At 53.9% G+C, this 17,273-nt stretch overlaps 1 protein-coding gene across 5 annotated transcripts in view; it reads left to right on the forward strand.

Moving 5' to 3' along the window:
- The window catches only part of FAXC (failed axon connections homolog, metaxin like GST domain containing), a 310,211-nt gene that overhangs the window by 15,393 nt on the left and 277,545 nt on the right, over positions 1-17,273 (forward strand). For all 5 annotated transcript variants that reach the window (XM_060190737.1, XM_060190734.1, XM_060190735.1 and 2 more), the window contains 2 exons: positions 3,755-3,951; positions 16,094-16,317. In XM_060190737.1, coding sequence (XP_060046720.1) covers positions 3,755-3,951; positions 16,094-16,317 — 421 coding nt within the window. The remainder of the gene's footprint in view (positions 1-3,754; positions 3,952-16,093; positions 16,318-17,273) is intronic.

Below are 17,273 nucleotides of genomic sequence, written 5' to 3' on the forward strand. Positions count from 1 at the left end.
CAGCACGCGGGGGCCTGTAGCGGCCGGTTCCCATCTGGCCAGATGGGTTGTCACTGCTCCACCCAGCGTGCCGGGTCCCCAGCTGCTGGATCCCACTCAGCCTGTGCTTAGTGAGCCGGCGTCGCTGCCACTAGAGTCTCCCCCGGGGGAAGGCCCCAGGCAGGTGCTCTGGGCAGGTGCGGGGAGGCCCCACAAACAGCACCTCGGACAGCGGCTTGGCTCTGCCGTGCATGTGACCCCGGTGAGAGCCCCAGCCCCACCACATCTGAGGAAGCTTCAGTGCTGTGCTGTCTTTAGCTTTCTTGGTCTCTGCTCGTCTGTCTGAAGTCGACCAAAGTGGTGGTGGGGCCTGGTGGCGGCTCACCTGGCCGAGCTCAGATGTTACAATGCGCAAGGATCTGGGTTCGAGCCCCCGGTCCCCACCTGCGGTCCCCACAAGTGGTGAGGCAGGGCTGCAGGTGTCTCTCTGTCTCTCGCTCTCTCCCTCTCTGTCTCCTCTTACCCTCTCAACTGCCGGCTGTCTCTATCCACTAAATCAATAAAGATAATAGAAAAAAAAGTAGTGGTGAAGTCCCGGTAATGACAAGGAACAAACAACAGCTTTAAAAGAGAGTAGAAATAATGTAAATGGGAACATAACACCTTTTCTTTCTTTTTTAAATATTTATTTATTCCCTTTTTGTTGCCCTTGTTTTATTGTTGTAGTTGTTGTTGTTCTTGATGTCATTGTTGTTGGATAGGACAGAGAGAAACAGAGAGAGGAGGGGAAGACAGAGAGGGGGAGAGAAAGACAGACACCTGCAGACCTGCTTCACCGCCTGTGAAGCGACTCCCCTGCAGGTGGGGAGCCGGGGGCTCGAACCGGGATCCTTATGCCGGTCCTTGTGCTTTGCGCCACATGCGCTTAACCCGCTGCGCTACCGCCCGACTCAGTCTGTAGTCAGAATTTAAGGGGTGATTGTGATTTGGTTTTGTCTGTTGTTTTTTGCCTTTGCTTCCCTCTCCCTTTTTCTTTTTAAAATTTATTTATTATTGGATAGAGACAGAGAGAAATTGAGAGGGGAGGGAGAGATAGAGAGGGAGAGAGACAGAGAGACACCTGCAGACCGGCTTCACCACTCATGAAGTTTTCCTCCTGCAGGTGGGGACGAGGGGCTTGAACCTGGGTCCTTGTGCACTGTGATGTGTGCGCTGAACTCAACTGGATGTGCCATGATTTGTAAATTTTCTGACATGCTCTAGTTTTGTAGCAGGACAGTTGGGAGATGTCCTTGATGCGATCGCTGTCTTCTTAAACTCAGAGACTTGTTTTGAGATCCAGCCTATAATACGTCCTGGAGAATGTATTATATTCTAGATATAGAACATTCTAGTAGTTACATAAAATTCACGTGCACCAGAGAAGGTTATTTGCTCTGCGACTTTTTGGATGGACTATTCTGTACCCGTTTATTCTGTCTGGTCTAATGTATTGTTTTAAGTAATTAAGGTATTTCCTTTACTTATAATGAGAGAGATAGAGGGAGGAAGAGAGGCAGGGAGACACTGTAGCCCTGCTCAGCCTTGGTGCAGCATCTGCAACTTGGGTGAAAAGCAATAAGATATAAAGGCTTTTCAGTCCTTGTGCCACCCAGCACCCAAACTGTGTGCCATCCCCAAACCCCATAACCGACAAAATGGTGGCACCATTGTACGTTCCCGTGGGAGTATTTGCGAGCTCCCACTCCCCACGGGGCCCGTCCTGGTCGGACTCAGCAGGAGCTAAGTGAGCAGCCTGTATGAAGTGGAAGGAAGGACCTTGTGATAATCTTACTAGCTGAGGGCGTGCAGGCCACACAAAGTGGATTCCAGTTTAGACACATAGCAAGTGGTGTCTCCGAATGACCCAGTAGTGCAGTCCCTGCTACAAGGTTCCTTCCGTGGGTGTGGTTAGGATCTCCACTGTTCATCTGTGAGGCGGGAACTGTCACTCTGTAACTCAGGGTTCATAAAGTGTGGAGCTATCTGCCCTCTCCTTCCCATTCTGGGACCAAGTATTCGTTGAGCTTCTAGCATGGATAGGAACCAAAGGAGAACTTGTCAGAACACAGATTGGTGTGTGTGTGTGTGTGTGTGTGTGTGTGTGTGTGTGTGTAGCTAGGTACCATTCCTAGAATCTGCAGGTCCAAGTCAGAACCTAGGAATTTACATTTTTGTCACTACCAGGACTGGGTCTATAATATTTGAGGCTGAGTTTTTCTGATAGAGCGAAGGAGATGGAGGACAGGACAGTGGGGGCTGGCCTTGAACCTGGGTCGTGAGCTTTTCAAAGCAGGCGCACTATCTAGGAACCTGCAGGGGTTGAGTCTCTGAAATACCCTTGTTACACGTACGAGTTGTAACTTCTTGTTTTCAGTGTAGTGGCATTAAGTATCGCTCAAGTTCAGCTATGGTTTCTCTTTTTGTTCCTTTTCTTTTTTCTTTTCTTTTTCTTTTTTTTGCCTCCAGGGTTATTGCTGGGCTCAGTGCCTGCACCATGAATCCACCGCTCCTGGAGGCCATTTCCCCCCCTTTTGTTGCCCTTGTTGTTGTAGCCTTGTTGTGGTCATTATTATTGTTGTTGTCATCGTTGTTGGATAGGACAGAGAGAAATGGAGAGAGGAGGGGAAGACAGAGAGGGGGAGAGAAAGACAGACACCTGCAGACCTGCTTCACCGCCTGTGAAGCGACTCCCCTGCAGGTGGGGAGCTGGAGGCTCGAACCAGGATCCATATGCGGGTCCTTGAGCTTTGTGCCACGTGTGCTTAACCCGCTGCGCCACCGCCCAACTCCCTCCTTTTCTTTTTTACCAGAGCGCTAATCAGGTCTGGTGGTACAGAGGATTGAACCTGGGACTTTGGAGCCTCAGGCATGAGAGTCTCTCTGCATAACCATTATGCTATCTACCCCTGCCAGCTGCCGTGTTTCAACGGAGGTGTTTGATCTGTAAACACTTAGACTAAGCCTCTATCTATTTCACTACTTTGCTTTTTCATATTGTCTGTACATATTAATTGGACTAACAGTTACAAGGATTATTTCAACATTCCTCTTCCTCCTGTTTTTTTTTTTTTTTTTTTTTTTCTAACATGGTCACTAACTCCAGTGAGCATTTCGGACAGACAGACAGAGAGATGTGGGCACTGAAGTTTCCTCCCGCGTGGTGGGGACCAGGCCTGAGCCTGAGTCTCACGTGTGGTGAAGCGGACGTTCTATCCAGGGGGCTGCTTTGCTCTGCCCTGTCCCCAATATATATATATATTTTAAGCAGCAAACCAGAATTCATGATAAAATTCAAGCGAATGATGAGAGAAAAAGAATATCTTCACATAAAGTAGTGTTTTCAGGGGTAACATGTATTTGCTCTCTTTTTAAAAACTTTGATAAGACAGAGAGAAATTCAGAGGGAAGAGAGAGAGGGAGAGAGACAGAGAGACACCTGCAGCCCTGCTTCACCACTTGTGAAGCTTTCCCCCTGCAGGTGGGGAGCTGGGGGCTTGAACCCGGGTTCTTGAGCACTGTAATATGTGTGTGCTTAGCCAGGTGCACCACCACCACCCAGCCCCCTGTGCTTTCTCTAAGAAGAGCCTGCGTGCTGAGTTGTATTCACTTGCGTATTACCGTCACTATCAAATATGCAGATGGAATGTTTGATTTTGTTCATCAGTGACGTTTAAATAAAACCTTGCTTTTTTCTTTTCTTTCTTTCTTTTTTTTTTTTTTTTAAATCCTTTAGAACTATTTTGGTGGAAAACTCTCTGCTCAAGGGAAAATGCCTTGGATTGAATATAATCACGAAAAAGTTTCTGGCACAGAGTTCATCATTGACTTTCTGGAAGAGAAACTTGGAGTGAACTTGAACAAAAGCCTCGGTCCTCACGAAAGGGCCGTATCCCGAGCGGTGACCAAGATGGTGGAGGAGCATTTCTACTGGTGAGTGACCCCCCCTCCCCATGTGGGGCGGGTGCCCACGGGTCCCCATCCTTCCCAGTCACCCCCCAAGTTCTGTTTCACTGTCTAGACACTGTTTTCTACTTTCTTGCTAAGGGGGTCCCAAGAAGGTGCTAGGCATTCAGACCAGGGGTAGACATTTTCTGTGCGGGCCTGACCACGGTGGACTTGAGGCCGCGCAGGCCGGTGTCTCTGCAGCACGTCCTCAGCTCCGCTGGAGTCTGGCAAGAGCAGCCAGAGGCGACCCACGTGAAGCCAATGTCGCCGTGTGTCAATAAAAGCACCGACGTGTTTCTTTTGATGTCTTCCAGCCGTTTCAAAGTGTAAAAACCTCTCCGCCTGTGGGTTATGGTTGGTGCACACCAGATGTAGGCTGAATTCGGTTCGTGTGCCAGCTGTTTAGGCTCTGTGCCAGTGGGACTGCACGAAAGTAAGATCGTGGCAGATGCTCAGGGGCACGAGTGGGAGACGAAATCCCACTGAGGACTTAACTTAGGTGGGAGAAAGACCATTTCCAAGATTGAGGGTTGTCAGGGCTGCTTGTTTCTTTGTTATCTCTAGGGCTTCCCTGCTTCAGCCTGATTGTTTTTTTCCCTAGGGAGAGATAAGAGGGCGAGAGGGAATCAGGGAGAGAGGGAGAGAGAGAGAGAGAGAGAGAGGGAGACACCACAGCACCGCAGCTTCCTTCAGTGCGTCCAGGACTGAGTTTGAACCTGGGTCATGCACGTGGCCAAGCAGCACAGTGTCTGGGTCGGGGGCTACTTTCCTTCCTTCTTCCCTTCCTTTCTTTCTCTCTCTCTTTCTTTCTTTCTTTCTTTCTTTCTTTCTTTCTTTCTTTCTTTCATTTTTATTTATAAAAGGAAACACTGACAAGACCATAGGATAAGAGGGGTACAACTCCACACAATTCCCACCACCCAATCTCCATATCCCATCCCCTCCCCTGATAGCTTTCCCATTCTCTATCCCTCTGGGAGCATGGACCCAGGGTCACTGTGGGTTGCAGAAGGTGGAAGGTCTGGCTTCTGTAACTGCTTCCCCGCTGAACATGGGTGTTGACAGGTGGATCCATACTCCCAGCCTGTCTCTCTCTTTCCCTAGTGGGGCAGGGCTCTGGGGAAGCGGGGCTCCAGGACACATGGGTGGGGTCGTCTGTCCAGGGAAGTCTGGTCGGCATCCTGCTGGCATCTGGAACCTGCTGGCTGAAAAGAGAGTTAACATACAAAGCCAAACAAACTGTTGGCCAATCATGGACCTAAAGGCTGGAGTAGTGCAGATGAAGAGTTGGGGGGTCTCTGTTTTGTAGATAGGCCTATTTTAGTTATATTCCAAAGGGCCCATGACTATACTGGGTTTTTTTTTTCTTGAGGCTGACCTCTGATATGCAGGTGGATCTAAGTTATTGTCTGGGGAGATGGCGTTATGGCTGCAAAAAGGACCGAGAGCTGGATCAGGGCCAGGTGAGCTACTCTGCTAGCCCCTTGGTTCTTTTGTCTTTATGACGAGCTGGTCTGCGTTGCAGCAGGAGGCACAGCATCTCTACCGGGGCCTCCTTGTCCTCACGGCCTGACTCCTAGTGGTGTTCCTGGCTGCTGCCTGGAGCGTGACAGGTCGTGTTGGTGCCTTGCGCCTGCGGTGCACATGGCTGTTGTGCCGGATTGGCGAGCTGTGAGTCCCGCAGTGGAGGCTCTCCAGGCTGTGTAGACGTAGCACCAGGCTGTGTAGACTTAGCTTCATGCAGTCGTCTTTCATCCGTTTACTGGGACTTTTCGTGCCTTTCTGTAACATCCCAGGAGTCAAGAGAAGTTTTCTCCCTGATTTCAGCTTCCTTCTTTCTTTCCAGCAAGAGTCAGAAAGACACCCGATTCCTCTGTCCACTTATCTGTCACAGGCTCCTCCTGGGGCATTTAAAAATTTTTATTTATTTATTCCCTTTTGTTGCCCTTGTTGTTTTATTGTTGTAGTTATTATTGTTGTTATTGATGTCATCGTTGTTGTCGGGTAGGACAGAGAGAAATGGAGAGAGGAGGGGAAGACAGAGAGGGGGAGAGAAAGACAGACACCTGCAGACCTGCTTCACCGCCTGTGAAGCGACTCCCCTGCAGGTGGGGAGCCGGGGGCTCCAACCGGGATCCTTACGCCGGTCCTTGCGCTTTCCACCACATGCGCTTAACCCGCTGCGCTGCCGCCCGACTCCCCTCCTGGGGCATTTGTTCACCCTGCCAGCAGCTCTTAGCTCCAGTGTGTAGGTGGCCTCCTTCACTCAGTGCTCTTTCTAACTAGAAAACTTGGTGCTTCTCATGCTTATGTCGTACAGACTCCTTCCCCCACTCCTATTCCCAGGGTTATCACTGGGGCTCAGTGCTGGCGCTACGAATCCACTGCTCCTGGCGGCCATTGTTTCCATTTTATTGGACAGAACAGAGATAAATTGAGAGAGGAGGGGAAAATAGAAAGGGGGAAAGAGAGACACCTGCAGACCTGCTTCACCCCTGCAGGTAGGGGAGTCAGGGGCTTGAACCTGGGTCCTTGTGCTTCGTACTATGCCGCTCTTAACCAGGCGCACCACCTCCCGGCCCCCTCCTTTTCCTCTCTCTAGTTTCATCTTTTGCCCATTTAATTCTGGGCACGGCTCTTCTTTCCCCTCTCACGGCAGAGGTGATGCTTTGGAGCAAGGAGGGTGTCAGACTAGGAGTGGAGGCCGGGGTGCAGATCAGCACGTGGGCACTCACTGCATCCGGGGGCTCTGCTTACAAGCCCTGTGGACAGCCACAGGGGTTTCCGTCTTAAAGAATGCAGGGGCCACAGTCTGGCTGTTTCACACTACCCGTACCACGTCCCACGGAAGAGCCTGGTGAGACAGAGCTTGTGTCACTTGCTAGCCGGGTCCCAATCCCCACTCTGCAGTGATGATGGAAAATGCAGAACTATTCCATGGCTATCAGGCCCATCCTCTGCTGGGCTGGCTTCACGGGCAGGAGAGAGATGACCAGGGACTCATGGCTGAGCTGGGAACGCAGTTCAATCTTTATTGATGAGCAGGAATGCAGTGCAATCAATCTAATCTCCCTTCATTAGAAAATCCTGTCCTTTCTATCTCCTGAGGCGGAAGTGTCAGGTCGGAAGAGGAAGCAGGTAGGATAGGGGGTGGGGAGAAGGAAAAAGCGCACACGCTCGGAAGCATCAAGCTCGAATCTAACCAGTGGGGATTAAACCAGTGCCCTGTAGGCAGGGCGGGTCTCAGGTAAAGCAGTGATTTGTGTAAATAGACCACAGCGTTAAGCAATGCAGGCAAACCTACCAAAGCAGAAGGGGTCTTAGAAGCAGAATTAGAAGCAGACCAACAGTCCTCCGCTCCCTCCTTGCATTCATGAGCTCATTACTGTGGAGGGCTGTAGTGTTGATAGCTGCCTGAAAAGAAGTCGATAGCTGTAGTTTATTTATTTATTGTTGGATAGAGACAGAGAGAAATTGAGAGGGAAGGGAACATAGGGAGGGAGAGAGACAGAGAGACACCTGCAGCCCTGCTTCACCACTTGTGAAGTTTTCCCCCTGCAGGTGGGCACCGGGGGCTTGAACCTGGGTCCTCGTGCATCGTAGAGTGTGCGTTTAACCAGGTGCGCCACTGCCTGGCCAAAGGGCTTTTTTTGTACTTGAAACCTATTCACAGTTATGTCTGTGTTGAATTAGAAATCTGTTCCTGAAGATGAAGAAAATGTTTCTTGTCCTCTTTGGCCCACCAAGTGTCTCGTTGGAGCCAGTGCAGGGAAGCTGTCCTCAGGGGAAATCGGAGAGGCGCAGGTCCCACTGCTGCCGTGAAACTTGAGTCTTTGGTAAAATGGACTTAGCCTCTGGGCTATCAGTGAGTGTCGGAATCGTCACTAACCCCTTAGGGAGCGCGCACGTGCGTGCCTTTGTCATCCCGACTAGCCGGGACCGTCTCACCTGTTAGCCTGGGCTTTGGAACCGGGGGTGCCGGTCACCTGCGGGGGGGGCCACAGCTCTAAACTTGTGGGTGTAACACCGCTGCTCTGTCCGTGGGTGGAGGCGGTGGGATGCTGTAATTAAATGACTCCGAAGTCTTCTCTGAAGGCCAGGAGACTCCCGGAGTATATGACTTGATATATCTATTTCCTTTTTATTTCGTGTTTTCCCTCTTCTCTTTGTTTTTTATTTACTTTAAAAGCATCTTATTTGTTGGATAGAGACAGAAATCTAGAAAGGGCGAGAGACAGAGACACACCCGCAGCCCTGCTTCACCACTGGTGAAGCCTTCCCCCTGCAGGTGGGGACCAGGGCCTCGAACCCGGGTCCTTGCGCACGGTTAATACGTGCACCCAGCCAGACGCACCATCTCCCGGCCCCGCCTCTTCTCTTTACTTTCAGATGTAGTGAGGGCTCCCGTTTGGTGGGACCAGTGCCTGTGAGGCTTGCTGGAATGGTAGTCACCTCATAGTCCCCCGTCCCTGTCCTGTGAGCGTCGTGAGTGTAAGCAGGAGGCGGCGGGCTTCACGGGGCACAGAGAAGGGCGCCGTCCCTGTCGGGAAGGAAGGCCCTGTGCTGAGACAGCAGGCAGCAGGCTGCCACAGTTGCAGGCTCTGACGCGGAGGCCTTGTCCTGGCCTTGGCCCGCGCCTCATGCTGGGCTAAAGGGTTTCCTTATTTAAGAAGCAAGGGCTGGGGGGCCGGGAGGTGGTGCACCCGGGTAAGCACACATCGTGCAGGCTCGAGGACCAGCTGGAGGAGCCGAGTTTGAGTCCCGGCTCCCGCCTGCAGCGCATTTTGTGAGCAGTGATGCAGGTCAGTAGGTGTCTGCCTTTCTCCCTCCCTCCCTCTCTCCCTCCTCCTCCCTTCTCAGCTTCTCTCTGTCCTACCCACTAAAATGGAAGAATGTCATCCCGGAGCAGTGGAGTCGTAGTGCTGGCACCGAGCCCCAGAGAGCCCTGGAGGGGGGTGACTTTTCTTTCCTGTGTTTGAGGGGGCTTGTTCTCTTGTTCTTCTGTTCTAAGGAAATGAATCTTATTAAAAGGAGCAACTCTTGACCCCACTTTACGGGAACATTGAGGTACACCAGATGCCGTGAAGACTGTATCAGCTTCCTGAACCAGGCTCTCAGAACGATGCATTAAAATAAATTGCTCAGCAAGTCTAATTTCCAAGTCGGCTCTCCTCTCCTGGCTAAATAATTCATGATCCCCTGTGCAGTGGCCTCATCCCAGTGGAGTGTGAGGAGACAGATTCCAGGGGCCGGGTGGTGGCGCACCTGGTTGAGCACACATGTTAACAGTGTGCAAGGACCTGGGTTCAAGCCCCAGTCCCCACCTGCAGCGAGTAAGCTTCGTGAGTGATGAAGCAGGGCTGCATGTTTCTCTCTCTCTCGCTCTCTAGTTCGTCCTTCTTCTCCATTTTTGGCTGTGTCTATCCAATAAATAAATAAAGATAATTAAAAAAAAATTTAAAAAGAGGGGGCCAGGCGGTAGCGCAGCGGGTTAAGCGCACGTGGTGCGAAGCGCAAGGACCGGCGTAAGGATCCGGGTTCGAGCCCCCGGCTCCCCACCTGCAGGGGAGTCGCTTCCCAGGCGGTGAAGCAGGTCTGCAGGTGTCTGTCTTTCTCTCTTCCTCTCTGTCTTCCCCTCCTCTCTCCATTTCTCTCTGTCCTATCCAACAACGGTGACATCAATAACTACAACAATAATAAAAAAAAAAACAAGGGAAACCAAAGGGAGAATAAATAATTTTAAAAAAACTAAAAAGAGAGAGAGACAGCTTCCAGGAGAGCCTGTGGAGCCCTTTCTTCATTGTCCCTGTGTGCCTCTGTCTCTGATTTCCTCTTTACATATTGTCTCCCCTTGGGGAAACCACGTAGCAGTCACTGACTCAGAAGGGAGCCCTCCCCCACTCCTTCTCTCAGTAGTTCTTCATGTCGGTGAGCTTGTGCATGAAGGACTGCGTCCCACCCGGCTGAGGGGAGGAGGCTGGCTGACCCGCTCAGGCGCTGAGGGGAATCAATGACCGACTGACTCAGCGTCACAGTCGTGCAGTGTCTGCAGTAGTGCAGTGTCTGTCTGCAGTCGTGCAGTGTCTGTCTGCAGTCGTGCAGTGTCTGTCTGCAGTCGTGCAGTGTCTGCAGTCGTGCAGTGTCTGCCTGCAGTCGTGCAGTGTCTGCCTGCAGTCGTGCAGTGTCTGCCTGCAGTCGTGCAGAGTCTGCAGTCGTGCAGTGTCTGCAGTCGTGCAGAGTCTGCAGTCGTGCTATGTCTGCAGTCGTGCCGTGTCTGCAGTCGTGCAGTGTTTGCAGTCACACAGTTCCATGTGTGTTTTAGGAAGCTCTCATAGCTTTGGGCAAATGAATACCTTTTTTTAAAAATTTGCTTTCCTGTTTAAAATATTTTAATTAATTAATTAATTAATTAATTAACTAACTAACTTTTTTCCCTCCAGGGTTATCACTGGGGCTTGGTGCCTGCCCTACGAATCCACTGCTCCTGGAGGCTGTTTTTTCCCTTTTGTTGCCCTTGTTGTTGTTGTTATTATTTTTTGTCACTGCTGTTGTTGTTGGATAGGACAGAGGGAAATGGAGAGAGGAGGGGAAGACAGAGAGGGGAGAGAAAGACAGACACCTGCAGACCTGCTTCACCGCCTGGGAAGCGACTCCCCTGCGGGTGGGGAGCCGGGGGCTCGAACTGGGATCCTTATGCTGGTCCTTGCGCTCTGTGCACTTAACCCGCTGCGCTACCGCCCGGCCCCAATTAGTTAATTTATTATTGGATAGAGACAGAGAGAAATTGAGAGGGGAGGGAGAGATAGAGAGGGAGAGAGACAGAGAGACACCTGCAGACCTGCTTTACCACTTACGACACCTTCCCCTTGCAGGACCAGGGGCTTGAACCTGGGTCCTTGTGTACTATAATGTGTGCACTTTTATTTATTTTTTAAATTGAGGTAACTACGAGTTTATAAGACTGTAAGTTTCAGAGGTTCCAAAATAGATGTCAGCACACGATGCCCACCCCCGATGCCAGTGCCCCTCTCTCCGCCGCACACCAAGGAGTCAGGGTCCTCAAGGCTGGACTGGTGTTCATTGAGTTGGAGCAAAGGTCAAGTTCACCAGGTGACTAGCTGTCGGGAGTGAGGGTAGGGGTCAGGGATGACTGACTCCTGGATTCATTTTTTTTCTAAAAAAAAGATTTTATTTATTCATTAATAAGAAAAATAGGAGGACAGAGAGAAGGAACGAGGCGTCACTCTGCTTACTTGTGCTGCGGGGACTGAACTCGGGACCTCATGCGTGAGAGAGAGAGTGAGGCTTTATCCGCTGTGCTTGCTTCTTCGGGACCACTCCTGGGATTCCTTTCTGTTGCAGCTGAGGAGAAGCAGGACTGAAGCAAAGGAGCACGAGTTCAGACGTTGGCACCGTTGCTTTGTGGTGTCTGAGCGGTCTCCGTTCTCCCGGGTCCGTGGATCTCATGACAGAGGGGGGAGGGTTTGGGGTCTGTCGGTCTGAAATTGGGGCTGTGAATCGGGCCTCCCCACCAGCGTGGAGTCAGATGGGGTGAGTCGTGATGGAGACCTTGGACTGCGTGATCGCCGAGAGGAAAGGGGAGCTGCTCAGTGGACTCGCCTCCCCCACAGCACCGCCTCTGCAGCCCACTGAGCTTCTCAGCCGTCCTTCCCGGCTGTGTGCTGTCTCCGCTCTCTGCTCTCCAGGCCTCCGCAGCCCCCCTGTCAGCTGACCTTCTCATCTTCTTGTTTTAAATTTGTTTTTGATATTTACTTATTTTCCATTTTGTTGCCCTTGTTGTGTAACATCGTTGTGCTTATTGATGTGCTTGTTGAGGTCGTCCATGTGGGCTAGGACAGAGAGACATGGAGAGAGGAGGGGAAGACAGACAGGGGGAGAGACAGACAGACACCCGCAGACCGGCCTCACCGCCCGGGAAGCGACCCCCCTGCGGCTGGGGAGCCGGGGCTCGAACCGGGACCCTCACGCGGGTCCTTGTGCTTGGCGCCACGTGAGCCACCGCCCGACCCCGTCTCATCTTCTGCCGTGCTTTTCGACAAGCCTCTTTGGGCAGCCTTAGCTTTAAGACCACCGGCAGCTGCTTCTTCTTCTAGCGTTTGCCCTGCTTCCGTAGCCAGTCCACAGCGTCAGCTTGAAAGCTGGCAGGAGCTGCTTGTCGCTGGCTTTGAAAGGGACTGGGATCCATGTGGATTCAGTCGGCTAGGAAGGATCGTCAGTTTCCCCAATGGATGGGGACTCACGGGATGCCCCACGGGAAGGTCGATCCAATGCATCCCCTGCACCACCGGCAGCAGCGGCTGCCCGCCAGTGCTGCGTCTTTAGTCCAAAGCTGTCTTCTGGGTTGTCCATCTTTGGGGCGCCTTCGCCTGGGGGGGGCTGTGAACTTGAGACGCAGCGAGCCCACTCGCCCTTTGTTGCCTGGGCGATGGGCGAGTACATTCCGGCCGCCGTGAGGCAGTCTGGTGAGCCGCCGCACTGTCCGCCTCTTCGCCCTGGGAGGGAGGCGCCCCGTTTCTCTCCCTGCCCAGCCCAGCGCGCCCAGCACCCAGTGCCCAGCGCCCAGTCGATTCTTTCCCTCCTGCCCCGCTACTTCTCCTCTCGTTCCCAGCCCGCTGCCTCTCCTGCCTTCACCGTAGCTGTCGCCCACTCTCCTCCGCGTAGCTCTTCATTTCTGGCCTGTCCCTCCTCATGTGTCCTGTCTGTTTACCAACTTTCAGTGGTTATGCTGAATTGTGTTCTCGGGACAAACTTCAGCACCTTTTGCGTCAGGCTGCTTCTTTTATTTCATCCTATTTTATTATTGGATAGAGACGGGGGAGACAGGGAGACGCCTGCAGCCCTGCTTCACCACTCGTGAGGCTTCCCCCCTGCAGGTGGGGGCCAGGGACTCGAACCTGGGTCTTGCGCGCCGTGTTGTGTGCAGTCAACCTGGTGCGCCGCCGCCCGGCCCCCGTCAAGCCGGTTCTGACCCGACCCGTACCCGCCATCGGAGCTGCAGATGCCCGCCAGCTTCCTCTGCGTCTTGCCCTCCCTTGTCTTTGCTGAAGTTGTTGTCGTTCCTCAGCCAGCCCGAGCCCTTCATGCCGAGTCCCAGCCCGGACTCTGCTCCGCCGGCGAGCTCACCGGAGCTTCAGGTAACACATCTGAGTCCTTTGTCTTTTTACCACATCAGCCTGTCGACTTGGAGTCTCCGAATTCCTCATTTCTGTGCTGTCATTCAGGGCACTGTAGTTGACCGCTCTTATTTAGGCTAACTCAGTTCTACTCTCAGACCACTGACTTCTGAAATTATGAAGGGTGGTGTAGTACTTTTAATTGCGAGTTTAGGTCGAACCCAACTAGCAGTGTGGTCCTGGATTGTTCTGATGAATGTGGAGCTTGCCACCTGTTTCCTGCAGGTGTCAAAGGAGAAAACTAGAAGCCTGTCGTTTGCATGTGAACGTCTGAGTAGCTGGAATACATACGAGACTGCTGATTCCAGGAGCCCCGGTCACTGTTCAGGGCGTATCTGTTGGTCACCACTGCTGTGCACTTCTCCCTCTTTTCAGAAAAACTACTTTGGACTCCTCGGTGTCTTATTTGAGAGACTTACAGAAAGTAGATGCACAGATCCTGACAGAATTCCTAGGTGTTCTTCAGGAAGGTGGCAAAGAGAGTTTTGTTTACATTACAGAGAATGTGTTAAAATTGGTGGTAGGACTTGTAGTAAGAATCAGAATTGTTTAAAAGTTTTTAGAGGGAGTCGGGCGGTAGTGTAGCGGGTTGAGTGCACGTGGCACAGAGCGCAAGGACCGGCATAAGAATCCCGGTTCGAGCCCCCGGCTCCCCACCTGCAGGGGAGTCGCTTCCCAGGCGGTGAAGCAGGTCTGCAGGTGTCTGTCTTTCTCTCCCCCTCTCTGTCTTCCCCTCCTCTCTCCATTTCTCTCTGTCCTATCCAACAACGAGGACATCAATAACAACAACAATAATAACTACAACAACAGTAAAAAACAAGGGCGACAAAAGGGAAAATTCAATAAAATTAAAAAAAATCCATTTAAAAAGGGATGTATATTCTATATTATCCCTTTTTTAGAGGACAAGCACAGAAAAGATGAAAGCTGTCTAAAATGAATGCTAGGAGCTTTTTGCATTTTTTTCCTTTTTATTAACGAGAGAGAGAGAGAGAGAGAGAGAGAGAACCAGAGCATCACTCTGGCAATGTGATGCCAGGGGTTGAACTTGGAACCTCATGCTTGAGAGTCCAGTGCCTGGGGGCCGGGGCCGGGTGCGGTGCGTCTGGCTGTGCACACGTCACCGTGCGAGGATCTAGATTCGCGTCTCGGGAGTCGGGCTGTAGCGCAGCGGGTTAAGCGCAGGTGGCAAAGCACAAGGACCCGCATAAGGATCCCGGTTCAAGCCCCGGCTCCCCACCTGCAGGGGAGTCGCTTCACAGGCGGTGAAGCAGGTCTGCAGGTGTCTGTCTTTCTCTCCCCCTCTCTGTCTTCCCCTCCTCTCTCCATTTCTCTCTGTCCTATCCAACAACGACGACATCAATAACAACAATATAACAAGGCAACAAAAGGGAATAAATAAATAAAAATGAATAAAATAAAAAAAAAAAAATAGATTCGCGTCTCCGGGTCTCCACCTGCAGGGCGAGAGTTTTGCAAGTCGTGAAGGAGGGTTACAGGTGCGTCTCTCTGTCTCTATCTCTGTCTGCCCCTACCCTCTCAATTCCTAACTGTCTCTGTCCAATAATAATAATAATAATAACAGGATCAAAAGAGAGTCCAATGCTATGTCCACTATTCCACCTCCTGGATTGCAATGAACTAACGAAGTAACTAATGAATCAATAGGAGAGAGAAGCCCCAGAGAACTGCTCAGTCGGGCACAGAGCGGTGCTGGGGCTGGGACTGGTGCTTGCTGGGACCCGGCGTGCGGGTTGTGCGCTCCGGCAACGGAAGTGCAGCCCCAGCTCTGCTTTTCTTTCCTGTAAGCAGAAGTAGCTCTACTTGCCGGCATCCTGGCATGTCCTTTACTGCCGGTCACCACCAGGGACACACAGAATTCCCAACTCATCTTTTATCGCTTATTTTGAGTATCTCATGCTGGTGCCCCACAGCTGCATTTTTCTCAGTCTTCAGTAGGAAACCTTTTTTTTTTTAAAAAAAAAATCTTTTAAAAATCTTTTTATTATTGAGTAGAGACAGAGAATTTGAGAGAGGGAGAGAGCCAGAGAGACGCCCGCAGCCCCGCTTCACCGCTCGTGAAGCTTCCCCCCTGCAGGTGCGGACCGGGGGCTCGAACCTGGGTCCCTGCGCACTGTCACGGGTGCGCTTAGCCGGGTGCGCCGCCACCGGCCCCTCACAGACTCTAAGGTGGCTTCTGCTCGCTTTTCTGCAGCGCTGGGGGTGGGAGAGAGAGAGAGAGAGAGAGAGAGGGAGGGAGGGAGGGAGGGGGAGGGAGGGAGAGAGAGAGAGAGAGAGAGAAGGCAGAGCGCGGTCTGCGGAGGGGGAGAGAGAGAGAGAGAGAGAGAGAGAGAGAGAGAGAGAGAAGGCAGAGCGCGGTCTGCGGAGGGGGAGAGAGAGAGAGAGAGAGAGAGAGAGAGAGAGAGAGAAGGCAGAGCGCGGTCTGTGGAGCCTGGGAGGGAATCAGCGCCCCGCGTCCAGGCTGCTGCCTGGGGTCCTTGTGGGCGGGGAGACTGCGCGGGGCTCTGGAGGGGCGGGGCTCTGGAGGCCACGGGGCGGGGCCCTGAAGGGGCGGGGCTCTAGAGGCCACGGGGCGGGGCCATGGAAGGGCGGGGCTCTGGAGGCCACGGGGCGGGGCCACGGAGGGGCGGGGCTCTGGAGGCCACGGGGCGGGGCCATGGAGGGGCGGGGCCATGGAGGGGCGGGGCTCTAGAGGCCATGGGGCGGGGCCATGGAAGGGCGGGGCTCTGGAGGCCACGGGGCGGGGCCATGGAGGGGCGGGGCCCAGGAGGGGCGGGGGCCCTGAAGGGGTGGGGCTCTGGAGGGGCGGGGCTCTGGAGGGGCGGGCTCTGGAGGCCACGGGGCGGGGCCCTGGCGGGGCGGGGCTGTGGCGGCGGGCGCCGTCCTGCGCGGTAACTGGTTTCCGCTTCCAGGACGCTGGCTTACTGCCAGTGGGTGGACAACCTCAGCGAGACCCGGAAGATGCTGTCGTTGGGCGGCGGGAGCCCCTTCGGCAGCCTGCTGAGGTGGGTCGTGTGCCACCTGAGCAGCGGCATCGTGAGGCGCGAGATGCACGGGCACGGCATCGGCCGCTTCTCGGAGGAGGAGATCTACGCGCTCATGGAGAAGGACCTGCGCTCGCTGGCCGGGCTGCTGGGTAACGTACCCCACCCCGCTCCTGCTCCTGCTCCTGCTGCGGGTGACCCCCGCACCACACCCCCGCTCCTGCTCCTGCTGCGGGCTGCGGGTGACGCACCACAGCCCTGCTCCCGGTGACGCACCACAGCCCTGCTCCCGGTGACGCACCACAGCCCTGCTCCCGGTGACGCACCACAGCCCTGCTCCCGGTGACGCACCACAGCCCTGCTCCCGGGTGACGCACCACAGCCCTGCTCCCGGTGACGCACCACAGCCCTGCTCCCGGTGACGCACCACAGCCCTGCTCCCGGGTGACATACCACAGCCCTGCTCCCGGGTGACTCACCACAGTCCTGCTCCCGGGTGACGCACCACAGCCCTGCTCCCGGGTGACGCACCACAGTCCTGCTCCCGGTGACGCACCACAGCCCTGCTCCCGGGTGACGCACCACAGTCCTGCTCCCGGATAACATACCACACCCCTGCTCCCGGGTGACGCACCACAGTCCTGCTCCCGGGTGACGCACCACAGCCCTGCTCCCGGGTGACGCACCACAGTCCTGCTCCCGGATAACATACCACACCCCTGCTCCCGGGTGACGCACCACAGTCCTGCTCCCGGGTGACATACCACAGCCCTGCTCCCGGGTGACGCACCACAGTCCTGCTCCCGGATAACATACCACACCCCTGCTCCCGGGTGACGCACCACAGTCCTGCTCCCGGGTGACGCACCACAGCCCTGCTCCCGGGTGACGCACCACAGTCCTGCTCCCGGGTGACGCACCACAGTCCTGCTCCCGGGTGACGCACCACAGCCCTGCTCCCGGGTGACGCACCACAGCCCTGCTCCCGGGTGACGCACCACAGCCCTGCTCCCGGTGACGCACCCCAGTCCTGCTCCCGGGTGACATACCACAGCCCTGCTCCCGGGTGACGCACCACAGCCCTGCTCCCGGGTGACGCACCACAGTC

This window comes from Erinaceus europaeus, chromosome 4, assembly GCF_950295315.1.
Source record: "Erinaceus europaeus chromosome 4, mEriEur2.1, whole genome shotgun sequence".
Lineage (NCBI taxonomy): Eukaryota > Metazoa > Chordata > Mammalia > Eulipotyphla > Erinaceidae > Erinaceus > Erinaceus europaeus.